This window comes from Hippopotamus amphibius, chromosome 3 (assembly GCF_030028045.1).
Source record: "Hippopotamus amphibius kiboko isolate mHipAmp2 chromosome 3, mHipAmp2.hap2, whole genome shotgun sequence".
Classification (NCBI taxonomy): Eukaryota; Metazoa; Chordata; class Mammalia; order Artiodactyla; family Hippopotamidae; genus Hippopotamus; species Hippopotamus amphibius.
This window is the reverse complement of record NC_080188.1, coordinates 198,852,936-198,877,002: the sequence shown is the minus strand read 5'-3', so window position 1 is coordinate 198,877,002 and position 24,067 is coordinate 198,852,936. Positions and strand designations below refer to the sequence as shown.

At 70.3% G+C, this 24,067-nt stretch overlaps 2 protein-coding genes across 2 annotated transcripts in view; both read right to left on the bottom strand.

Moving 5' to 3' along the window:
• LGR6 (leucine rich repeat containing G protein-coupled receptor 6) overlaps positions 1 to 4,046 on the bottom strand; it is an 88,847-nt gene extending 84,801 nt beyond the window's left edge. The window contains 1 exon segment of the mRNA XM_057729984.1: positions 3,713 to 4,046. Coding sequence (XP_057585967.1) covers positions 3,713 to 3,921 — 209 coding nt within the window. The 5' untranslated portion in view covers positions 3,922 to 4,046.
• A 1,927-nt stretch (positions 4,047 to 5,973) lies between these two features.
• Positions 5,974 to 23,505, bottom strand: LOC130848881 (receptor-type tyrosine-protein phosphatase V-like). Its single transcript, XM_057727256.1, is given in 41 exon segments — positions 5,974 to 6,033; positions 6,188 to 6,351; positions 6,527 to 6,734; positions 6,805 to 6,911; positions 6,979 to 7,114; positions 7,201 to 7,276; positions 7,335 to 7,607; positions 7,759 to 7,826; positions 8,101 to 8,255; positions 8,290 to 8,376; positions 8,379 to 8,454; positions 8,876 to 8,998; positions 9,529 to 9,663; positions 10,454 to 10,479; positions 10,482 to 10,529; positions 10,626 to 10,694; positions 10,778 to 10,834; positions 10,837 to 11,018; positions 11,140 to 11,301; positions 11,412 to 11,538; positions 12,390 to 12,454; positions 12,933 to 13,143; positions 13,386 to 13,526; positions 13,692 to 13,835; positions 13,838 to 13,899; positions 13,946 to 14,050; positions 14,963 to 15,195; positions 15,287 to 15,465; positions 15,564 to 15,833; positions 17,055 to 17,292; positions 17,294 to 17,331; positions 17,534 to 17,674; positions 17,773 to 18,027; positions 18,687 to 18,950; positions 19,114 to 19,377; positions 19,534 to 19,821; positions 19,943 to 20,305; positions 20,534 to 20,652; positions 21,783 to 21,957; positions 22,093 to 22,443; positions 22,767 to 23,505. Coding segments are annotated over 41 exon segments (6,984 nt in total).
• Positions 23,506 to 24,067: the final 562 nt, after the last annotated feature.

Sequence of the window (24,067 nt, the reverse complement as noted above, 5' to 3'; positions counted from 1 at the left end):
AAACGGGAGCCTTTGGAGGGTGTGAGTGGCAGCCTGAGGACCCACAGCCCGTAAGCCAAGGTGCTGCGACTGGAGCCCAGGGCCCGGGCAAGGTCTCCCCTTCGGGCACCTGGCACCACGCCCGCCCTGCCTGCCTGCACCTGGGGGGCGCAGTCCCTGCGGAAGCTCCTGGGGTCGAGAGCCCTGGGAACGGGGGGGCGGGGCGGCTCTGCTCCGAGCCCGGCTCTCTTCTCCTCTGCGAGCCTCCGCGCCCACCGCGCCCGCACCCACTGATGCCGGAGCCCAGAGCTTTTCTTCTTCGGCCGGGCCTCTTCCTGCTGTTCCTTTGAACCGGGGTGTTGGCTCTCCGACACACTTGCCCTCCTCCAGCGACCCCCCGGGCCTGCCCTCTGAGGGGCCGACCGCTGGCTCTGCTGTGCAGGAAGGCTGCACCCAGTCCCTAGGGGACCCCACTTCCTGGAGCAGCCCCCCACTCTCAGGGAAGGTCCTGATGTCCTGCACCAGGACAGGAGGCTCAGAGCCGATTTCTCCTGCACCCTGTTTCTCAACAAAACCTGTGCTCATTGTGGTCCTGAAACGTTCTGGGACGTGCACGCGAGCAACTGACAGGCTGAGGGTTCGAGCTCAAACCCTGAGTTTTAGGGGGAGGAAGAGCAGCTTGGGCTCTTAGAATCTATTAGAAAAGGACACTGAGGCCTGGCCCAGAAAGGGCGGCCTCCGAGGTCCAGAATGGGACGAGGCCCGTGAACACCCAGACGCAGACCTCAAGGCCACTGTCCTCCCCGGGACCGTGTTTCTCTGCTTCTTCAGATGACAGGCCCTGTGGGGCCCAGCTGCCATGCTGCAGAGCGGGCTGGGGTCTTCCACCCATTGCTCCCTCGCGCCTCACGTAGCTCTGCACCCACAGTGGCGGCGGGGAAACTAAAGCTTCTCCAGGTCCCAGACGGCTCCTCCCGGCTCCCTGCAGCCACTCTCTCTCCTCTCATCCCCCAACACACAGCACACGCCCATCCCATACCTCCCACAGTGCGAGGCTCACACCTCCTCCTCCAGGAAGACCTCCTTGACTAGCACTTCTTGGCCTGGTCACCCTGATAACAACACTGCTGACACTGGGCTCTTCCCAAGGGCCAGACACTGTGCCACACCCTTTACAAACGCTGCCTCAGTGAGTGCAGAAAACAACCCCGTGAGGCAGGTGTGAGCTGCGTTCACAGATGCGGAAGCTGGCCCCAGGTCACCAGCTCCTGGTGCCTCCGGCCTGCTCTGCAGGGACCCCGCTCTCCCCGGCGCCCCGCCTCCGCCTCGTCACCCCGCGGCAGCAGGGAGCGTCAGGCCAACGACCCAGAACCCGCACACAACGCACCTGACCTTTCACCCAGGTCAGGGGTCGTCCCAGCAGCCTTCGGGGAGTGAGGTCGCAAGGGGGCAGGAGCTGCCTGCCAGGGTCGGGGAGGGGCACCCCCTCAGCCCAGTGGCAGAAGATGCTGAGGGCTCCGTGCGAGCAATCGAGCCTCAGGCCTTCTTCAGGCAGCTCTGCCCCGCCACCCACGTCCTGACTCTGCTCAACTTTGGGGCAAAAGGAGGGACTGAGAACACCTCCCAGAGTCTCACATCAGGACAACCTGGGTATCGCCAGCCACGCCCGCGTATCTCCGTTCCCTCGCCATGCGGATGCAGGACGGACGGAGCAAGGGCCGCCCCGAGCCACGGCCGCATGACCCCAGGGGAGCTCCAGGGAGGACGCCCAACCCCCGAGAGCCCCCACGAGCCCCCCTGAGGCCACGGTCAGAGGGACACCCCAGGGCTGTGCGTTGGGAGCCGGTCCCTTCAGCCTGCTCAGCCAGGCAGCCCACGCCGAGGGGGCGTCATCCTTGCAGGTGAGGGTGGTGCGGAGACGGCAGTGGGGCCAAGAGAGCTTTCTGGTCGTCCCTGGAACCCAGGTGGGGGAGGCACCGGTGTGTGTGCTGCGAGAGCTGCCCCACCGAGGGGACCCTCGCCGCCCCGGGGGGGCCGCGGCGGACAGTTCCCACGCGCTGGGTGGGCTGTCTCTGGAGCCGAAGTTCAGTCTCTGGCTCCTTGCGAAAGGCTCCGGGGGCACCCTCCGACCAGCTGCTCCCTGTACACCCGGGTGTTCTTATCGGACCTTTCACCTCCTCCTCCACGTCAGGAAGACGCGTGTCCACTCCCTCGCGCCCCAGCCCCCGTGCTCACAGCCGGCGGGACCCCGCGCCCCGGAGCAGCCACGCACGGACGGAGGCCGGCACCCCGACGTCGCCTCACCTCCCACGTGAGGGTGCAGGGGCTTCCGTCCACTCCCTCTGGACACCCGCCAGGAGGCAGGACGGCCACGCCGCCCGTTGCACGTCGGGCGCTGTGCTGGGAACGTTACGCAACACGTCCCCTCGGTTCACGTGCCTGCCACCCACGTGTCCCCACGCGCAAAGACCCCGAGGCTCAGAGGACTTGAGTGGCTCTGTCAGGGGCAGGCTGGGACGGGGCCGGGGCTCGGGGGCCCAGGCGAGCGGCCTTGCTGGTCCCAGCGCCGGATGCAAGCGTGGGCCTCCCCGGCAAGAGCTGGGGCCCGGGCGGCGTCTCCTCACTTTGCTGAGGGTGGGGGGGGCCCCGGCCCACCTGCCCTCGGCACGTTTGTGCCCGGGCTGCTCTCCCGAGAGGCAGAGAGAGGAGGCCCACCGCCCAGCCGCGGGCGCCCGCTCACCGCCCCGGCGAGACCCTGCACAGCGGAGGGGGCCCCGCGTCTCCCCCTCCCCACCCCCCCAACACTCCAGGGCCCGTTCCGTGCAACAAACACCCCAAACACGCGCCTGACTCCGAGCACCGGCCCGGCTCCCGCCTCCTCAGAGCCCCCGCCCGGGACAGACGGCCCGGACGCGCCCACCTGCCCGCCTCCTCCGAGAGAAGGTCATGGGGCCTGGGCAGGGCTGAACCAGGAAGGTTTCCTCTCCCCAGAGCAGGGGGGGGAGGCAGGTGGTCTGGAGCGGGCCCTCATCCCTCCTCCGGGCCAGAGCCCGCAGCCCCCAGGCCCTGAGGCCAGCTGCCCCCGGTAGGGCCCCTTCACACGCCGCATCACCCCAACTCAGACCCTAAAAACGGTTGTCTGGTTGTCAGCCTGGCGCTGCCCACAAATTAGTGTCTCCGACCCCGCCTCTTGGGATGGGGCTTCAGGGAGGCCCCAGGGGAACCAGAGGCCTCAGCGAAGGGAGCTGGAGCCGGCAGGGTCCGTCTTGGAGGAGACGAAAGTAAGCCTCCTCTCCCAGCTTCTGGGACCCCCGCCACGGCCACCCAGCTCGTGTGACAGCCCTGCTCTCCTTGCCACGGCAGGGGACAGACAATCTCTCCCCCCGTGGAGCCCCTCCCCTCTCCTCCACCGAGCTCCCCGGCCACCGTCCTGGGCGCTGCCAGGCGGGAGAGGAAACCAGCAGGAGAAGCGCTGCCCAGAGACCCACCTCTCACCCAGCCGGGCTCCCACTGTGACGCCAGAGACAGGGCCAACTAGGAACCAGTCAGGGAAGCCCGGCCTCACCACCGCCCCGGCCTTCAGCCCTGGACCGTTCTCCCCACCCCGGCCCTGCGGTCCAGGGCGGGGCAGACGATGCAGGGGCCTTGGGCCTCCAACCGCGCAGATGCCCCAGGCTGAGGCCGGCGGCCGGGCGCAGCCAGGCGGGTGCAGGGAGAAGCACGTGGTACTCACAGGGAAGCCGTCAGGGGGTCCAGGTCCGCCGGCACTGCAGAGAGCCCCAGCTCAGAGCAGTCGGCCCACAGCGCGATGCCGGCCTCCTGGCAGCGGCAGGGGGCCGGGCAGGCGGGCCGCGGCCCGGGAGGGGGGGCGCCCAGGGTGCACGGGGCGGCGCAGAGCGCGGCGCAGAGCCACAGGGCGCACAGTGCGGGCGTGCCGGACATCTCGCTGGCCGGGAGGGTGGGGGGCACCTGGCGGCGGCAGCTGGGGGGCGCGGACTGGCTCTGCCGGGCGGCGGGGGTGCGCGCAGTCAGAGAGGTGCAGGCATCCCCGCGCGGCCTCCGCTGCTGGGTTTCGCGGGCTGGGCTTGGCGAGGGAGGGCGACACAGAGAGGAGGAGCCAAGGAAACCTTCTCACAGCTCCCGTCCTGTCCCTCCTTCCTTCCGCTGGCAGGAATTTCATCCGGGAAAGAAAAAACGCAAACGACCTGGAGAGCGGGACCTGCTGGCGTTTGGGCGGCGGGCTCAGGACGGCGTGCCTGCGGGCACAGCCTCGGGCCACAGGGCATGGGGGGAGCCCCCTCCAAAAAAGCACGTTAAGAGTTTCGCAGCCCCTCCGGCACGGCTCCCATCAGAAGAAACTGGGACCCGGGAGAGGAGGGCTTTGTTCAAGGTCGCCCACTGGGGCTGGGGGTGGGGGACGGGGGGCGGCCCCAGAAGTGGAGCTCGGGGTCGGTCTCCGCACCCCGTCTCCTGGGGAGGGGGCGAGGGGGTGTCCTGACAGGTGAGCTGTGAGGGGCCTGGAGCCGGTGGGGCGGGCGGGGGGGTCGGGTGGCCGCGAGGAGGAGGCTTCGGGCCGAGCCCCGGGCCCGCCTCTGGACAAGGTGGCCGTCCGCCCGCGGAGTGTCTTGCGTGCAGGCCCCGTCGGGCGTGAGCCTGGGAGCCCTGGACCCTGCTCGCCGGATGGAGCCGGGCGCCCGACTGGCGGACGCGCCCACCTGGCGGTCGGGGCCGGCCCGAGGGGTGGCAGGTGGGCGCCACCTGGAGGCCAGTCCGGCAGCTGCGGCTCCACCAGCCTGAGGCCGGACCGGCCGGAGGCCTGAGGGGCAGAGACCGCGGCCGCCTCTCGCCTTAGACCGGGCTCGGCTGGCCGTGCTTCCTCCCGGCTCCCAGCCAGGCCCAGGTGGAGCGAGAGCTGGCCCCCAGGGTCCATGTGCGTGCACGGCGGCAGCCTGGAGGCCTCAGAGCAGCCAGGGTCCTGCACCCAGGACCCCTCACCTTCCCAAGGCCTCTCATCAACCCCCTCCCCTTCTCTGCTACTGTCCCCTCCCCTCCCAGGGGACCTCGACCCTTCGCCTCCGGGGGTGGGGGCAGGGCCCTGATGTAGAGGCGCCCACAGGAAGGCCTGGGTGCTCCTTGTGCACGGGGTCGGGGGGGCACCTGGCCCCCAGCTCGGCCGCCTTCCTGGCCTCACCCCCCCACTCTGTGCCCCCCCATCCTTTGCAGCTCCGGTGGGGGGCCCTGTTGCCCCTCAGCGAGTCTCCAGCCCGCCCGCTGGGGGGTGGTGATGGGCCAACCCGGCAGCTGATAAACCTGCGTGTGGAGAGGGTGTGGGCCGCCCGGAGCCCGCGTGAGCTCCCGCTCCGCAGGCCCGCGAGGGTCCTCCCGGGGCCCACCCTCACCGAGACGCGGGTGGCCGGGCGGGCCCCGCCCCGCCCTATTCACGCTCTGGCTCCTTTCGGGGCCTCCTGTTCTGGTGTGTCTGGGCTCTCTGTGTCCCCCAGGCCCTCCACCCGGAGCAGGCAGGGCCCGGCCTCTGGCACCAGCCGTCCAGGGCCTCGCGGGGTGTGTGTGCGGGGCGGGGGGGGGGGGCAGATGGCCCCGGAGCGGCCGTGGGCGATGGCGGCACCGCGGTGAGCACTCCCCTCCTTTCTGTATCCCCCCTGGGTTTTCCCCAGATTCCCTCACTGCGGTGGAGGGAGGGGCAGAGAAAGCCTGGCCGCGGAGGGGAGGGAGGCAGCGCGCACGGGGCGGTGGCCACGCCCACGAGCAACCGGCTCTCGATCCAGGGCACCCCCCCGCCCCCCCCCCCGGACACGAGAGACGAGGCCCGAGGAACCGGGAGACTGGAGGACGGGGCCGCGGGCTGCTCCGGGGGCTGCTCCCCACCCCCGCCTTGGCCCCTTCGCAGCGCGGGCGGTCAGGTGTGCAGGCCGCCCTCCCAGGGCAGCCAGGCCCGCGCGGGCCTCCCGCACGGCGGGCAGTGACGGCGCAGACTCAAGGCAGCCCACCTGCGAGCGCGCTGTTGAGACAGCTGTGGAGGTGGATGTACTGCTCCTGGGGGCAGACGGGGGACGCGGCGAGGACGGTGACGGTGGCAGGAAGCCTCCCCGTCCTCGGCTGAGAGCGGGGCCCCAGCGCCACCTGGCCGCTGCCCGAATGCCGCAGGCAGAACCCTCCTGTCCCCACCCCCCCCCCCATGCCCTCTCACCCGCGTCGGGGTCATGAGGCCACAGGCCCGTGACTGCTGCAAGGCCACGGTGAAGACGTCCACGGTGCCCTCGGCCCCGGCCTGCTGCAGCAGCTGGTCCGTGGCCAAGAAGGTGCCCAGCTGGGCCACACCCTTGCTGCAATTGACCTCGCGTTGGAGGGCACCTGGGGGGTGGGGGCAGGGCCGGGTGCCCAGGCACGTGGGGAAACCCAGCCTGGGCCTGGGGACTGGGGAGGGAGGCCAGGCACGGCCACAGCCAGCCGGGACCCCAGCAGCGGCTGGGGACAGATTCCCGAAAGACATCAGGGCAGAGCGAGGAGGGGGCTGTGTCCTTCTGACCCCTGCCACACGCCGGGAGACAGGGAGGGCTGTGCCCGCTGCTCCGGCCGCCCAGCAGCACGCCCGGCGTCTCGGCGTCCGCGTCCCGGGAGCAGCACCGGCCCACGGCAGCCAGGAGGGGCAGCAGGCTCGCAGCGGGGGGCTCCCGCCCCGGCCCCCAGCAGGGAAACCGCAGGCCCCGCACCGGCCTCTCCTTCCCGCTCCCCCTCTGGGCAGAGACGTTGGCACCGGTGCCAGGAGGGGCCCGCACCGCTCCGCAGAGCCCACCCCCCGCTCACGGCCCCGCTTCCGTGTGCGACGCTGAGGAGGGCGCAGGGCCGGCCTGCAGCACTGCTCTCAGCCACCCAGCGCACGGCCAGCGCGTCCGCGCCACGGGGCCGGGTCTCTGTGGGCCAGGACCGCTGTGGCCGGGCCGGGTCAGGGTGCTCCCGTCCAGGCCCCGGCACACCCACCCCACCCCGCCTCCCGGGGGTCGGGCAGGCACAGGGAGACCAGCAAGCGGGCCCCGGGCTCCCACAGCAGCTCCCAGAGCTCGGCGGGCCCCGCAGGGCCGGTCGGCACCAGGGGGTCGCGGCCAGAGGGCCCGCCCTGCAGAGCACAGCGTCTGTCGGTCTCAGCTCTCAGACCCCCAGCCCCTGCCCAGCCCGGGAAGCACACACGGCCCCTCTCCTCACAGGGAAGAGCCAGGCGTCAAGCATCTCGGCAGCAGGGCCGTCCTCACCGGAGCCGGCCGCCCGCGACAACCGCTGTCTGCGGACCAGGGCGGCCCCGCCCAGGCCGACGCAAGATGCCCAGTCCACCCGCGTGCCCTCCGCTCTCACGGGAGGCCGTGCCATCCTGCCCACAGCCGGGAGGGGCTGCCGCGGATCCGGCCTGGTCCTCGAGGTCCTGGAGCAGGAGCTGGGGGCAGGGCAGGCGCCGTGAGGGTGAGGCGGGCGGGCGCAGAAGTGCGGGCACGAAGGGACCCGGCGTGCTGCCGCCCGGCCCCGCCACCTCGTGCTCCCCCAGGAAGCCGGCATTGCCGTCGGCGGTCCTCTCCACGCACGCCCAGGCGAAGCTCCTCACGGGGATGGGCCGCGGCCTGGGGGGGGGCACCGGCCGCGGCAGGGGTGCTGGCGGCAGCCCGGCCCTCGCTGCTGGTCTCCGCCACCCTGCGTGGACGAGTCGGCGGCCTGTCGGTGGGAGGGACGGGCCCCGCCCCCCACCGGACAAGGTTCCCGGGCTGCACGTACCCAGAGGCGCCTGGGGGCCCTTCCAGGATGCTGCTCAGGAGGCAGCTGTGCAGGAAGACGTACTGGCTCTGGGGGGGAAGGCGGTCGGCTGAGGGACTAGCCCAGCGGGGGGCCTCCAGGCCCTGACCAGCCAGACGCCCGGGGCAGGGGACGGGCACTTGGGAGCCTTGCTGTGGGGCCTGACCCGTCACAGCTGGCAGGGGCCTGCCCACCCCCCCCAACAAAGAGAAACGGAAGCCCCCGTAGGAGGGTGAGGGTCCGGGCCCCGCGGGACCCTGTGGTCCGGCCGTCTGCCCCGCCCACTCCCAGGGTCCCGGCCGCCCGCCATGCCTCTGCCCTCACCGGGGTCTGGACCCCGAGGGGCCGGTGCAGGCGCAGCTCGTACACCACCGTGTGGGACGCGTCCACCGTCTGCTCCTCCTCCAGCTGCGGCAGCAGCCGCGGCAGGGCCACGAAGGCGCCCGAGCGGCCCACGCCCGTGCTGCGAGTCAGAGAGCCTGGGGTGCGAGGGGCCGGTCCCCCTGCCCCCACCTCCCCTGCAGTGCACCAGGATGGGCCCCGCGCCCGGGGCGGCCCTCGCCTCCTCCCGAACCAGGGCCGCCAAAGCCAGCAGGGAGCCGGGGCCTCGGGGACGCGGTGGTCCGGCCGGGCCGTGAACTGCAGCTGCTTCACCGCCTGCGGCGGGTGCTGGGCAGCCTCGGGGCAGGGTGGGGGCGGAGGAGCTGCTTCTCCGTCCCCGTCTAACCCAGCCCTCGTCCTGGCACCAGAGCCCGAGGGCGGGGTCGTGCCCCCCACACCAGGATGCCCCCCTTGGCTCCTCCAGCCTCCCCAGGGGTTCTGCCTGCAGGGCGTGCCCAGGCAGGAGTGGTGCCGCCGCCCCCGGAGCTCACAACCGGGGAAGGCAGACGGAGCCAGGGGTCCGGGGTGAGCAGGGGCCCTGAGCTGAGCACAGGGCAGGGCAGAAACCATCCCCTCTCACCTGACTTCGGAGGACCCCTAGCCTTCCCTGTGCCTCCTGCCCTTCCCTACCCCGACCTCCTGGGCAGGGGGGAGGCCGGGGGCCCAGGAGGTGAGCCGACCTTCCTAGGAGCTGCCCCCCTCACTCGCGGGCACACACGTGCTGCCGCTGGAAGTCCCGCGTGGTCCATTTGTCCTCGGGCTCCTCGGCCAGCAGGTGGATGGTGATGTGACCGTGGGTGACAGGGGTGGAGTCGTCTGGCCAGCAGTGCTCACACAGCACCTAGGGCCAGAGGGCCAGAGCGGGGTGAGGCGGGGACGGGCCCCCCACTCATCCTTCTGCCTCCGCCCCCCTGCTTGTCCAGTAGCCTGTCTCCCCTGGGTGGGCCCCAGCACCCCACCCCCAGACCTCTCATGTGACCCCTGGGGCTTCCAGGCAGCCGCTGGGCTCCTGTGCAAACTGCCTGGCCTTACTTAGGGCCGCCTGGCCTGGCCTCACTGCTCCAGCTGCAGGGGCTTGGCGGTGCTGTCCCAGGGCCCCGCACGGAGCAGGGCACAGGTGAGTTTAAAGCAGGGATGCAGACTGGCCTCTCTTCGCCGCCCACCCTGGGCCCCGGAGCAGGAGCGGGGGGACATGGTGAGAAACAGCAGAGGCAGTGGAGACCCCGTCCAGCTGGGAGCCTGGGTCCCGGGTCCGCTTCCCTGCCCCTGTGCTGGGCCGCCTGGGCACCCCGCCAACCTCCAGGCCCTCGGCCGGTCCTGCGGGGAGAGCCTGCCACCTGGTGGCCACCCCGGGGGCTGCGGCGTGCTCACCCGCCCGCTCTCCACGCCCACGGTCAGCGGGACGATGACCCGGACCTGCTGCTCCCACACCAGCCGCCAGAAGTCCTCCAGGGTCTTCTTGAGAGGCCCCTGGGTGGCGATGAACTCCTGCGGGCAGGCGTAGCCCTGGGGCGGGGGGCAGGAGCACGCCAACGGGGGCCCCCAGCACACAGCCGTGCACCCCACGCGTGATCGGGAGTGAGGCCGACATGTGCGCGCACAGGTGAACACACGTGCACCAAGAACCCAAACCAGCAGGGCGGCTCGGGGACAGCCCCGCCTCGAAGGGACAATGACAAGACACGGACGGCCCTGAAGCAGCCTCCCCAGGCTACCCCGCCACCGCCTGCGCGTCCCCCAGGGCACCACGGCCCGCCGGGTGCCCCCAGGCCAGGGCCCAGCCCCTCCTCCGGCCGCCCCTCGAGCAGCGTCTCCCGCCTCCCCCTGACGACCCCGCCCTGCTCTGTCCGCACGTCCCGCCCGGCTCCTCTCCGGGTCTTTCTGGTTGTAACGTCCACCCCTCTTTCATCGTCTATAAGGTTTCTGCTTATCCTTCAGGAGACCAAACACCGCTCCGCTCTGGAAGCCTTTCTTGATTCCTGGGTGGACGAAACATTCCCCCTTCACGTGCTCTGAGGACCACGCACGGGTGCTTATTGCAGCACTTGTCACACCGGGTGGCAGGTTTCTCTCTCACACACACACACACACACACACACACACACACACACACACGGAGGGCCGGCTCCTGTGAAGGTGGGAATCCTCGTGGCCCAGCCCTGCCTCCTGCAAGCCCAGTGCCTGACACGCAAGACACACAAGCTGGCGGCCTTCATGGACGGCCGGGGCGGGACCGTGTGTCCGGCGAACCGGCCCCTCCCGGTGGATGCCGCCGCCGGCCCGCTGCCGGCCCCACCGGGCGGAAGCTGGCGCTGATGTAGCGGCGCGGGGCTCTCCGTCCAGCGCGGTCGGCCTGACCAGCGCGTGCTCGTCTGCAGACGGGAAAGCCGTGTGTCCGCTGCAGGCCCGCGCAGCCCCTCCTCCGGGCCAGGCTCCAGCCCCGCGCACCCGCGGCCCGGCCGGCTTGCAGGGCAGCACGTGCGGGTGGCGGTTCTCGGCCTCCAGCCGCGGCCGCGCCTCGCCCACCCCCTCCAGCTGCTGCAGAGGCGGGGCGGGCACGGACCCACGCGGCCCCCACGGCAGAGAGGGCGGCGCGGGCACGCTGGGGTCCCCCAGCTCCCCTCGGGCTCCCGGAGGAGAGCCTGGCGGGCGTGGGCGCTCTCGGCCTCGTTGCTCGGCGGGAGCGGTGAGCGGGGATGGGCCGGCGGGTCCACCTGCGGGGCCGGGGGAGCAGGCGCCGGCCCAGGGGCACAGGGTCTGCCCTGGGCTCTCGCCGGGGGCCAGGCGGCGGGGGCGGGGCGGGCAGGGCCACACGCGGGCGCGGGTCTCTGAGGCCCCGTCCCCGGATCCCGAGGGCGGCTCTGGGCACAGCGGCTCACCGTGTCCGCGCAGGGTGCGGTCAGCAGAGGGGCAGCGGCGGCGACCAGGCGTCCGACGGGGACGTGACACGGGAGAGGAAGGGGGAGAAGAAAGCGGCCTGGCCTGAAACCGCCCAGGTGGTCGGTCAGGGGCGAGGTGGAGACTGCAGGACGGGAGTCCGGAGGTGCCGGCCGAGGGGCCGGGAGGGGCCGGGGCCGCCGCGAGCAGGGTGGCAGGGGCGTGACAGCGGCCGAGGAGGGGAGACCTGCCCAGGGAGCCGCCGCCCTGCCGGGCGCCGCAGGGCCGCACACTCACCGCAGGGCGTGAGCCGTCCGCTCCGGGGAGCGCAGGCTCTTCTCCGCCCGCAGAGGGTGACGGGCCGTGACCCCACTCACCTCTGCCCCTTCACCCGCCTCCAGCACAGCAGGCCCAGCGCGGCGCTGAGGGCGAGGCGGCCGCCGGCCACCACCCCCTCCACCGCCGGGAGGGGAATGGCTGCCCGGGGCACGCCGGCCCGGGGCTCTGCGGGCGGCAAGGGAAGGGTGAGCCGGGCAGCCTCGACCCAGCATCCCACGTGACACGCCGGCCTCCCCTGGACCTGAGACCCCCCGGGCGGAGGGCACAGGGACAGCCCCCAGCCCGCAGGAGGAAGTCCCGGATGCCAAACCAAGGCCAGAGAAAGCGGCCGGGGGGGACCACCCTGCACGGGCGTGAGCACAGCCCGCGAGGCCTCCCCGCCCCCCGCCCCCGAGCAGGGCCCTCCCGACGCCCCGGGAGAGGAGGGCGGAGGCCTGGCCGGGGCCTCCTGGAGCTGCTCTGTCCAGCATGGTCGCCACGCACCCCTGGGCTACTGAGCCCCTAAAACGTAGCGGCTCCAAATTCAGATTTGCTACAAGTGTAAAATACACAAGATTTCAAAGGCTTAGTGATAAAAAAAAAGGATGTAAAATATTTCATTAATCCTTTAAAAAAGTCGATCCCATGTGGACATGATATTTTTAATATCTCGGTTTAGATGAAACATCGCTGAGATTCGTCTCACCTGTTTTTCTCTTTGTAACGCAGCTGCTGGGAACATTAGGTCACAAGCGTGTTTCTCACTGGTGACTTGCCTCGCGTTTCTACCGGTCAGCGCCGCGCCAGAATCTCGGCGGCCGGCAGAGGGGGGCGTTGCGGGAGAGGGGACCCACCAAGGCGGCGGCAAACCGCTTCCTCCGTCTGCCACCTGGGGCACCTCCCTCGCTGGTTCTGGGGCGCCCGGCTCCTCCATGGGGACAGGGCCCCGCGGGTGGCGGGGGGACCTCCGAAGGGAGGTCCCAGCACCAGTCCCCACCCTGGGACCCAGCCGGAGCCCCGGCCGGCTGCCCGCCTACCTGAGAAGGCTGAAAAGGAGATGAGGGTCTCAGAACTGTACCTGGTAAAGGCCGCGACACTGAACCTGGGGCGCAGGAGCAGGCCTTTCTGTTGGGGGGTGGGGCAGGCAAAGAGGGCCACACCCCTCCCAGGAAACTGAGTCAGGGACGGCAGGTGCTCGGAGAGCAAGAGCCCCCCCCCCCACCTGTTCAGGGCTGGGTCCCGTCCGTCACAAGCCGCCCCCGGCTTCTCTCCCGCCTCCCTGCCCTATTCTGAGAGCAAGGAGCCCTGGAAAGAGGTGGCTGAGTCCCCTCAGCGTCGCCCTCGCAAAGCAAAACGGAATCCATCCCCTGCTCTGCTGAGGAAAGAACCACGTGCCAGGTGGGCATGCCCCTTTTTGCTTTGCCTGCCAGGAAGCCCAGTCAAAATAACTCTCCTGACCCTCCTGGACCAGCACAGGCTTTCCCTCTGTGAGTCAGTCCAGATCTTTTGTTGACACAAGGCATAAACAACCCATCAATGAAACTTTCAGCGTCTCCCCTGCCTTCAGCCTTGGCCCTCACCGATACCGGGCACCCGGCTTGAACTGCCCCTTACATATGTCCTGGGTCTGGCCGCAGTCCTCTGTCCCCACAGGCACCACCCAGGACGTCGGCACGGCCGAAGGCCCTGGGTAGAAGGGGTTGGGGAGCAGGATGGCCAGGTAGGAGTCGCGTCCCCCGTAGTAGTGGTCGTACCACGTGTGGTTGAGGGCTTCGCGGGGAGGCCGGGCCACTAGGAGAGGAGCAGGGAGGGGCGGAGCAGGTGGGCGGTGGGCTGGGGCCTCTCCCCGCCGGAGGGCTTGCCCGTCCGTGTTCCTAGACGCTCCTGCCATTCACATGCCCGCCCCAACCTCCAGGATGTCCCCCGCTGGTCCTGGACCCTTCATGTCACCCGTGTTGGCGCCTGGGCCCTCGCACCCCTGCCGGGTCATGAACAGGACCCCCCACCCCCACCCTGCGTGGCCCGGGACTCACGGGACAGGTTGGTGGAGGCGATGACGCCGTACCACTGGATCTGCCCGTCCTCGTCGCCAAACATGCCCCTGGCGACCCGCACGCCCATGCCCGCCTCGGGCTCCAGCTGGGGGGCCGCCGCCGGCTCCAGGGGGTGCCACGCTGGGGGCAGAGGGGGCGGGGAGGCCCTGACAGAGCCCCCAAGGGCAGGCCGCGCCTGCAGCGGCGGCGGCCAGACGCACAGTCAGAACCAGGCCGGTGCCGGGCGCGGGCCCCGCGGGGCGGTGTCCAGGTCAGGGCCGGGGGCCGGGGGCGGGGGGCACCCACGCTCGGCAGCCGTGGTGCCCACCAGGCTGCCCGCCCGGCTCCGCAGGCCGCTCCTGCCCCGCACGGAGAGCGCGGCGGGCGCCAGGCGGGGCAGCAGGAGGGCGTCCCCGGAGGTGTCGGCCTGGAAGACGAGGTGGGCGCCCCTCCCGCAGTCAGCTGCTCCGCCGCCACCAGTCAGCTGTCCACGTCCCCCGCGGGCACCGTCCACCTGGGGCCCCACGGCGCTGGAGCCCACCCAGACGCCCGCCTGGTACAGCATCCCACGGTAGCCGTCCCGGCCCCCCGGCGCGTGGGCCCAGGATGCCCGGAGCGGGGTGGGGCCTTTGCTGGTCACATTCACCAGGGGAGGGGCGAGGGGGCTGCAGGGAGAGCAGGGTGTCGGGGGAGGGAGAGAAGGGAGGTGTCATGGCCTGAACCGTGACCCCCCAGATTCATGTTGAAGTCCTGACCCTCAGGAACTCAGAATGTGACTGTGTTCGGAGATTCAGTCTCCAAAGAGGTGATTAAGGTAAAACGAGGTCACGGGCGTGGGTCTAATCCAGGGGGATTAGGACGCAGACCCACGGGAGGCGGCCGCGTGAGGACACGGGGAGGAGACGGCCACCCACGCGCCACAGACCCTGCCAGCCTGGGTCTTACACCCGAGGCCTCAGCCCTGGGGAGCCCGTGGTCCAGGCCCCTGCCTGGGGACCGTGGTCTTGGTGAGGGCGCCACGCGTGTAGGGGAGAGAATGCAGCCCCGACCTCGGCTCCTTCCTCCCTGAAAGGCCCGCCTTGGCCCAGTCAGGAGACACCGGCCCGGGTGACCAGGGAGAGGAGATTCTCCCTGAGGGGAGGCAGACGCCTCCGCATTCTCCCAGACAGCAGGGCCCGAGCCCCCGCAGGGCCGGACGCCACAGGGACCGCCCTCTCCCGCCCGCACCGCCCGCCCCCAGGCTGAGCCGGCCGTGCCCGCGGGGCCTGGAATCCAGCACCTTCCCCCAGCCCAGCCTGGGAAGCCCCGCGTGGGCGGACCGGTTAAAGGGCGGGCCGCGTCTGGGGTCCGGGTGGGGCCCCTCCACCCTTCCCTGGTGACCCCTGCTTTGTAAACAGGCTCAAGGAGGGACAGGCCCGCTCGGGGGCCCAGCCGGTCAGAGCCCCCGGCCGGACCCTTCCCCCTGCGAGGCTTCAGGTTCCTGGGAGGGGGCGGGAGGCCAGGCGGGGACCGGGGGCCACCCCACTGCAGAAGGCCGCCACCCCCGGGCAAGGAGGCCCCGCTGCGGCCTGGCCCACAGAGCCGGGCTCGGGCCCCCGGGGGGCTTCTGGGCCCCGCCGTGCGGCCCCGGGGCTGCGGGTCTCACGTGTGGCACGTCCTGCGCTTCAGTAACTGTGACTCTTTCCTGGCCCCCCGCCCCCCGCTCCTCTCTGGTGCTGGCGTGGGGCGCGGACCCTGGGCCCCGCCGTCTGAACGGGCCCCCGACGCCCCTCAGGGGCCGAGAGCCTTCCCTGGGGCTCGGCTTCCTCCTCTGCGCGGCGGAGGCTCCCGGGACGCTGTTCCCATGAAAGAACAGCACGCAAGGGGCCCGGGGGCCGGGGGAGCTGGAGGCAGGTCCCCACCTCCCCGCCCTTGGCCACGAGAGAGCGTGAGGGCCCCCCGCGGCAGCCGCCCAGGAGCAGAGCCCAGGTTCTGCCCACCTTCCCAGTGGGAAGGGCCAAGGCCCCAAGGACCCCAGGCCATGGGCGAGGGGTGTCCCGGCGCCCGAGGGTCAGGGAGCAACCGCGGCCAACCCCGCGGCCTGCTCACAGACCACAGGGAGGTCAGGGGGCTGTGCGGCCCCTGGGACCCATTGAGCAAGGGTGGCCGCTAAGGGAGGGCTGTGCGGAGGGCACTCACGTGTCCAGCCCGTGGCGTTGGTGCCGCTGCTCTGGTCCGGCCCCCGCAGGGTGGCCAGCCACGCCAGAAGCTCGGTGCCGGGAGCCGGCGGGGCCCAGGAGAAGCTCTGCACCTCGGGGCGCAGGGTCTCCTCGCCCTCCAGAGCCAGGGGCCTCAGGCGGTAGAGCCTCAGGAGGAAGCCGTCCCTGCCCCCGCTGAGGGGCTCCAGACAGCCCGCAGGCAGGAGGCCGGCGGCCGGGCCCAGGCTCAGGTTGGCGGGAGGCGCAGGGACTGCAGGACGAGGAGGAGACGGATTTGGAACCACTCCCGCCCCTCCTGCCACGCCGTCTGGCCCTGTTCTCCGAACATTGCCAGCTCTCTTAATTCCCAGGAAAACCTCTTGGACAACATGGTCTCTGCCCCGACACTCTCCCCACTTCCTTCCCAGACCTTCCGCTCCTGGAGGGCGTGACGTCCCCACCAGCACCCAGCCCCTGCGTCTCACACCCAGGACCTGGGCCTCCAGCTTAGCCACTGACGCTTGGTGCTCATTCCACCCCTCCCACCTCTCTCTGTCTCTGTCTCTGTCTCTGTCTCTGTCTCCCTCCCTGTCCCTCTCTCTGCATCTCTCTTCCCCTCCTGAGGGCCTGGGTGCACATCTGCCTCTATCTAAGGCCCCCCTGCCCACCCTACTCAGACCCACACCCTTCTCAGCTCTCTCCCTCCCTCTGGGAAACCTTCCCTAACTCCCCGAGGTGACCCTTCTGTGAGCCCTGAAAGATTAGCCAGAACCGCATAAAACTCCCCATAGTCCTCAGTTCCAACCCGCGAGGACAGAGTTTCACATGGTTCGAATACATCGTGCGTGTTCCTCTCTGCGTCTGCGCTTACACTGTGATACATAAGCCAATACGAGTCACTTTAATAGACACATAAACCGTCTGTTTACTTGTCAGCCACCCTTTCTAGACAGCCTTCATAACTTTTAGCTTTAGCATCTAACTCCACACCTGGAAATGGGAGGCATTCAGTATATATTTGTGGACGGATGCATGGAAGCATGGACGGAAGGATGGACGGAAGGACGGACGGATGGATGGACAGACGGATGGACGCAAGGATAGGTAGGTGGATGGATGGATGGATGGAAGGATGGATGGAAGGATGGTTGGATGGAAGGATGGATGGATGGACGGACGGATGGACGGATGGACGGAAGGATGGATGGATGGATGGAAGGATGGATGGAAGGATGGATGGAAGGATGGTTGGAAGGATGGACGGATGGATGGAAGGATGGTTGGATGGATGGATGGATGGACGGATGGATGGATGGATGGAAGGATGGATGCAGGAGGTGGGCTTGCAAACAGATGCACGAGAGGCCGCAGTGTAGATGGACACCTGGCCTCTGGGTCAGGAGCACGGCACACAGAGGGCGGCGTGGGGAGGATGTTGGTCCCCACTCCACCGCCCAGGGCTGGCCTCCTAAGCCTGCAGTCAGGAACTCACGGGTGCAGGCGCGGGCCCTCTGGAGGCTGGAGCTGAGGCTCCCCGCCCAGGTCCACACCAACACGGCGTAGCAGGAGCCAGGCACGAGACCCCTCACCGTCAGGCTGGAACGACCTGGGCCCAAGTCGACAAGACCACCCAGTGAACTCTGGCTGCCCGCCTGGTGCCAGCTGACCCTGTAGGCTTCCCGCTGCCCTGCGGCTGCAGCCCAGCCAACACTCAAGTCAGAGGGGTTGCTCCCTGCTGATGACCTCCAGTGGCTGTGGCGCCTGGGGCCCTGAGGAGAGCAGCAGTTTGGTAAGGGGCTCATGCCATGTCCATGGCCCCGTGATGCCCCCGCCCAGATCTCCACCCCCAGGCAAAGCCCCCGGCCCCGGCCAGGGGACGTGGTGGCCGGCGCTCGCCTGTTCGGCCCGTGGGGCTTGGGGGTGTGTGGTCCAGAGAGGAGACAGTCCCCTGGAGAGTGAGCTGAGTGGCACCAGGTGTCCCAGAAACGTTCCTGAGGAGGCCGGGGGCCCCCTCGATAGAGCGCGCTGCCTGGCTCCCAGGGTCGCTGCAGGCCTCTGGCCCCTCCAGGGGCAGCTCAGCACCATTGCCCTGTGGGCGCTGGGCCGCAGCATCTGGAAGGGTGTGGCCCCTGGAGAGTGAGGGTGCACCCGCCTCTCGCTGCAGGCACCCCGGCAGGACCCCAGCCCCTTCCCCACCAGCGCAGACTCACCGTCCAGCCAGGTGCGGGCCTGGGTCCAGGCAGCGTGGGGCCCGGCCAGAGCCCTCAGCGCCAGAGCGTCGTGTCCGGAGGGCAGGGGCCCTGGGAACGCGGCATTCAGGGCCCCGGGGCCCGGAGGGACGGTCTTCTCCACCGGCCCACTCAGCCTGAGCAGGGAGCCGTCCCGGGCCCCTGGCCCTGCGTTCCAGCTGGCCCAGGGCCCTGGGGGCCGGGGAGCGCGCAGCAGGTCCGGGGGGGCTGAGGGATCTGCGGGGAAGGGAGACGTGTGCAGAAGGTCCGGGACCCGCGTGCCAGCTTCTGCCTGTGTGCCCTGGTGCAGGCCTCCCTAGGCGCTGGCAGTCACCCTGTGCCACCTTCCGGGTGAGTCCTGGGACCCGGCCAAGGATGCGGAAACAAACAGTAACAAGTCCGGTGCCAGAGCGCGCACACCTCCTCACGACACTGCCATTATCGTCCCCTTTCAAAGATACCGAGGCCAAAGATCAGAGAGGGTGTGCGCTTTGTCCAGAGACACACAGCAGGGAGGGCCAGCGGCGGAGCCAGAACCCCTGCCATCAGGGTCGTCTCCTCACCAGCTCGAGACAGCACTGCTCTGAGCAAAAGTGCAGCCGAGTCCCCGCGGGCTCAGCCCAGCCGGACACTCCCTCGGGACCTGGTCCTTCCCTCTCTGAACCTTGGTCCCTCCGCGTTACAGGGGACAACACGACTTACGGAGTGTTTGGAGGGTCACGTGAGGTGACACCCAGAAGCACCTGGCTTGGGGCTGGCGCCTGGATGGCTGCGGGGATGTGAAGTGTCACCGCCGCCATCTTCTGGGGGTCCTACCACCAGCCCCCTTGGGGCCCCACCCCTGCCCCCCTGGCTGAGGCGCCTGTGCGGCACCCTACACCCCCCCCAGCACTCACGGGTCCACTCGGTGGCGGTGGGCCCCGCTGCCCAGCGGGGCCCGGCCAAGGCGCTGAGTGTCAGCTCGTATGGGGTTCCCGGAGAGAGGAGAGGGAAGGTGTGCCTGGAGACGGCCCCCCGGGCCCCCGCCGTCAGGTTGGAGCCGCCGAGGAGGCCTGTGAGCACCAGGTGCAGCCAGGCAGCACCCCCAGAGCTGTTCCAGGAGGCCTGCAGGGCACGGGTGTCCAGGGCACGCAACGCCAGCTGACCCGGAGGCACGGGAGCTGGAGGAAGGGCGGGGAGAGCGACGCCGGGCTGGAGACGGGCCGGTGAGGGTCCAGCACCGAGCCCGGCAGCCGCATCCCGGAGCCCGCTCACGCGGGGACGTGGCTCTGGACTGCCTGCCCCCACTCCCCGATCGGCGGCCGCTGCGGCCTTGCTGAGGGCTGGCCTCCCCTGTCCACTGGTGGGTGCTGGTCTTCGCGTGGAGGTTGGCAGCCCAGGTGGTAACCTCCAAAACATACCCACTGCCGGGTAAGAGGCCGCTAAAATTGTAGGACAGGGTGCCCGAGGACGTGGAGACATCGCAAGCCACTGCCTCAGACCCCAGGTGGGAGAGGAGAAGCTGGTAGCCATCCCGCTCCCCGGGGGCCACCAGGCTGGACAGGCTCCCGGAGCCACGGAGCTGCAGGCCCCGGGCAGTCACCGGGCCTGCGTCGGGAGCAGGCAGAGGCACCCAGTTCAGGCCGGAGCATCACCTCTGCTGCTAGTGCTCTGAACGGGTCGCTGCACCAGGCAGGTCCCTGGTCGCCCTACCCCCCCGCCAACCCTCCAGGGCAGCCGCGTCCTACTGGGCCCCTCCCCTGCCCGCAGGCCACGCGCCCGTGAGGGCAGTAAGGACGACCGTGGCGTGCTGCCCGCAGGGGCGCAGGGCCGGTACCTCCAGCCGGTAGTGACTTCTGGGCACCAGGTCCTGGAACGCGCAGCTGGAGCCGCTGGTGTGGGCCTGGAGCGGCTGCCCCTCAGGGCAGCCAAGGGGGCTCGGGCGGTGGAGGCGGAGGGCGCGGCTGGGCCCGCCTGGCCCCCGGGCAGCCCAGCTCAGGGCAAGGCCGGCAGCGCGCCCCTGGGTGCTGACGTTCACCCTCAGAGGTGGTCCTGGGGAGGAGGGGCACCAGAGCCTCCCGGCAGCCTCTGCCCTAACGAGAAGGGAGGCAGGAAGGCCAGAGCAGAGACGGGGTCTGGGCCCTGCCACCGCCTCCCCACGGGAGGCACCTACCTCCGCTCTCCCCTCCTGGACCCCCTCCCAGGGAGTGGCACTCGTCTTCCTGTAGGAAGGGGCCAGGCGGCGGGAGGAGACAGGTAGCGGCTCCGGGCTCGAGCCAGGACCAGAGAAAGGCTGTCCTCTCGGGTGGCTCCCCCAGACGTGGCCAAAGGGCATCACTGCAGGACACCGAGGGGCGGAGACCCGGGACCAGGAGCAGACGGCCCCGCGGTCCTGTCGGGGGTGGAAAGGGGCCGCCTCTACCCTGCTGAGTGCAGACGAGCCGCGGGGCTGCGGGTGGAGGGAGGCCTGGGTGCCCCGAGAGCTGGGGCCCCACCTGCCGCAGCCCTGGTGCCCGCCTCACCTTGGCCAGGAAGCCTGGGAGCCACAGGAGGACAGCGAACTGGACTAGGGGCCTCATCCTGGCTGGCTGAGTCTGCAGGGAGAGCTGGGAGGTAGCGGGGGCCCCGCAGGCCCCCAGGAGCCCAGAGCCAGGGGCTGCCCCTCCCCTCCCAGACCCCGTCCTGCGCCAGCCGAGCCCTGGGGGGGGCACGGGGTTGCAGCCCCCAGGCTGCAGGCAAGTTCCCCTCCCCCTCTGTGCCTCACCTCCACCCTCTTCGAGCAGATGGCTTTCCAGGCAGGAAGCCGTCCGGGCGAGATCCAGACGCACAGGGGAGACGGCCTTGCGGGTGGACAGAGGCAGCTGGGTCCGTGACGCCCTGACCCTGGGACAGGGGGGGCCTCTGGCTTTGCTCACGTGGAGGTGGAGGTGGACAGGGCGTCTGTGTTCCTACGGGGAGGGGTCCTGGTGACATGCTGGGGGCGTGTGCGGCTGGGTGCTGGGTGGAGAGACCAGCTACAAGTGTGTCCCCTTACGTGTGTCACTTGTGGACACACACAGGAGCACGTCCTAAAGGCCTTGAGTCCAGTGATGGTAGAAGAGCCCTGTGTTCGCGCCCTTTCACCCCAGATAAGGAAGCGACGTCCAGGCAGGGAAGAGTCCAGCGCAGGCCCCAGTGTGAGGAGGGGAGCCGGGCTCGACCCTGGGACCTCCAGGTCCTGCTCCTGACCCCCTAGAAGGTGTGCTTGCCTCCCCCGCCCCCTACCGAGACCCCGCCCCCTCTGACCCCCACCCGGCCGCAGCGCAGGGAGGTCCCTCCAGCCTGGAGCCAACGACTCCCCCCGGAACCCTCCCCAGGAGTCCCCACCCCGAGGCCGCTGGTGTGGGGAAAGGAGGGAGGGGAGACAGAGGAAAGGAAACGGCTCCGGGCCCTGGAGCTCTGGGACGCGCAGCAAACAGGCAGGTACAGAGACTCCGCACAGCTAACTGGCTTCCCGGGGACCCTCTCTCAGACCGTGCATCCGGCCGGGAGCACAGGCCTGCACGGGGACCGGGGCCGGGGGCTGCCTGCCCTTCCCTGCTCTGCCCAGCCCCAGACCTCAGAGCCACCCACCGGCCTCTGGGTGGGGGCCTGGAAACTCGGCACTGCAGCCCCATCAGATCTTCCAGGCTGCGCACACGTGCACACGCACGCGCGCGCGTGTGTGTGCACGCGCGTGTGTGCCTGTGTGCGTGTGTGTGTGCGTGCATGTGTGTGCATGTGTGTGTGCGTGTGTGTATGCCTGTGTGCATGTGTGTGCGTGCGTGCACGTGTGTGCATGCACGCGTGTGCGTGTGCGTGCGTGCATGTGTGCGTGCGTGTGTGTGCACGCACGTGCACATGTGCTCTTTCAAAAGAGGTGGGGGTGGGGGAACAACTAGGGAAAGTGAGGTGAAGGGGGGTCCCAGTCCGCCTAAGAGGACGGGACACGCTCCACCCTCGGCCCTGCCCCGCTCTCAGCTGGGGCACCTCACCTTGCTGGACCCGCAGAGTCTGGAGAAGTGCGGTGGAAACACCCGAGTTCAGAATCTACGCAGAAGAGGTACAGCGGGGCACGACCTAAGGTAAGGAGTGGGGGTCTCGGGCCGTTCCCGAGAGTTCCCACAGAAAGGGGTCCCGCTGGGGACAGCACGAACCCCACAGCTAGTCCTGTGGACGGGGCCGGCTAGGGGCACCCGTGTCAGCCCTCAGCCAGCCTGGGGCAGCCTTGGGCTGGGGGCAGGGGTGGTCCGGAGAGGGCGCAGGAAGATGCTGACGACAGGAAGCAGCCTCCCCAGCCCAAACCTCTCCACTCGGCAGGAAAGCACCGCAAGGGCTGCGTCTCCTCCCCGGGGCGGCCACTCCCACACACCCACATCCTGAGTCCTCCGGAGTCCACGAGCACCTTGTGACGATTCCTTTGGGAGAGCCGGCCGGCGGCAGAGGCAGGCGGAGGACAGGTCCGGGCGTCCTGGCTCCAGGGCGCGAGCTGGCCCGGCTCCCCCGCTGCTGCCTGGCGGCTCTCTTCCGGGCCCTCCCCTCCGCTCCTGCTGCTGAAGCCAGGCCTTGGGCACCCCCACTCCTGGGCAGACAGCCACCAGGAGGAGATGTGCAGGGTGGCTCCCGTGGCCCGTCGCCCACTGTTCCTCCCACACCCTGCGAAATGTCCCCAAAGAGGAGGTCGGCCCGGGTCCCTCTGACCAGGCTGGGGGGCGAGGGGGTGTGTGCCGGCGGCCTGGGCATGTGTGTGGCCTGACTGTGTATGCGGGCGACACGCGTGACACCCGTCCTGGACGAATGTGCCCGTGTGGCATCCAGGAACATGATGGCAGTGGGGGCGGGGGCGGGGGCGGGGGAAGGGCCCCGGGGAAGCGAGGCCACGTCGGGGAAGAGATGTCCCCTTCGCTGGCTCTGGGCTCGGGAGGGAGAGGGCTCTCTTCTGCCCTGAAGACCTGCTACAGGGGCCTGAGCTCAGCAACCTGGCCGGGAGTCCCAGGCAGACGGGCCCTGCCGCGCCCGGGGGCTGCGAAGTAGAGGAAAGTCCACTGCACCAGCGGCGCCCACAAGGCGTCCGGGAAGCTGGAGCTTGTGGGGACTGGGTGTCCGGGGGGCCCTCGGCCGCAGGCAGAGCCGGGCAGGGGACAGGGCTGCACCTCCCACCAGCCCTGCCAGCCAGGCTCCGGCAGGTCCTCCTCCGCACGGGTCCCCGCGCGGTGCCTCTGTCTCCCCCACACAGCCAGGGACGCGCGGAGCGGAGGCCGGCCCGGCTGGCGCAGGATCTGGGGGCTGTGGGGGGGCACCCGGGGTCAGGGCTTCTCCAGAGAATAGCGGAGGGGCGTGGCTAGGGGAGCAGGACACGTCCAGCGGGCCCAGGTCCCGAGACCCCCGCCTCGGGGGTTCTATGGGGGGGCAGCCTCGGACCCGGGGCCGCCAGGTGCTGCGGGAACGAGAGCTGGTGGGAACTCCCAACACACCTGCCCCCCGAGGGGCTCCCGCCGCGGGGGACCAGGAGCCGGGGCGCACCGCCCTGGAACTGGGGAGCAGCGGGAAGGGGACCGTGTGTCCCAGGCAGCCCCGCCGAAGGCCGGGTGGGGGAAGGGAGCCGCGGGGGTGGTGTGCTGAGACGGGGCCCGGAGGCCGCCGCGCCGGAGCTGCTTCTCCAGCCGACAGCCCTGCACGGCCCGGGTGCCGCCTCCTGACCGCTGCGGGAGCCGCCATCCTCGGCCCCTGGGGAGGGCACCCTGAGAGCATCCTGGGCCTGGGGAGGAGCGGTAACGCGCCCGTCTCAGCGAGGGCTCAGCGGGCTCTTCCTGGCTTCCTGCGCCCCAAACCCAACTCTGGACGCAAGTCAGCAGTTTGAGCGAGTGACCTGAGAGCTGTCGGGGCAGGTCCACACCAGAACCGGGGGAGCCTGGGGGACGGGCCTGGCGCCCTGGGCCTTCCCCTGCTCCCAGAAGCCTGCATGGGGCAGCGTCCACCCGGACAGCGGGGGTCCCAGGCTCCCAGGCCAGGCTGGGGTAGGCAGGAGGCGAGGTGACGATCCCCCCACCCCAAACACACCTGAAGGGAACCGAGAGGTCCTCGGGGTCTTGCCTGGTGCGCCACCACTACCCCCCCCCTTCCCCATCTCCTGGCCCCGGCTGCCTTGCTCTCCACCCACCCGAGAGCTCAGCCCCGGCCCCTTGCACCCTGGGAGGGAGGGGTGCCCCCGCCAGCAGGGCTCAGCCCCCGAGAGCCCGGGGGCACCGGCAGAGCCGTGCAGGGAGGGCTCCACCGCTTC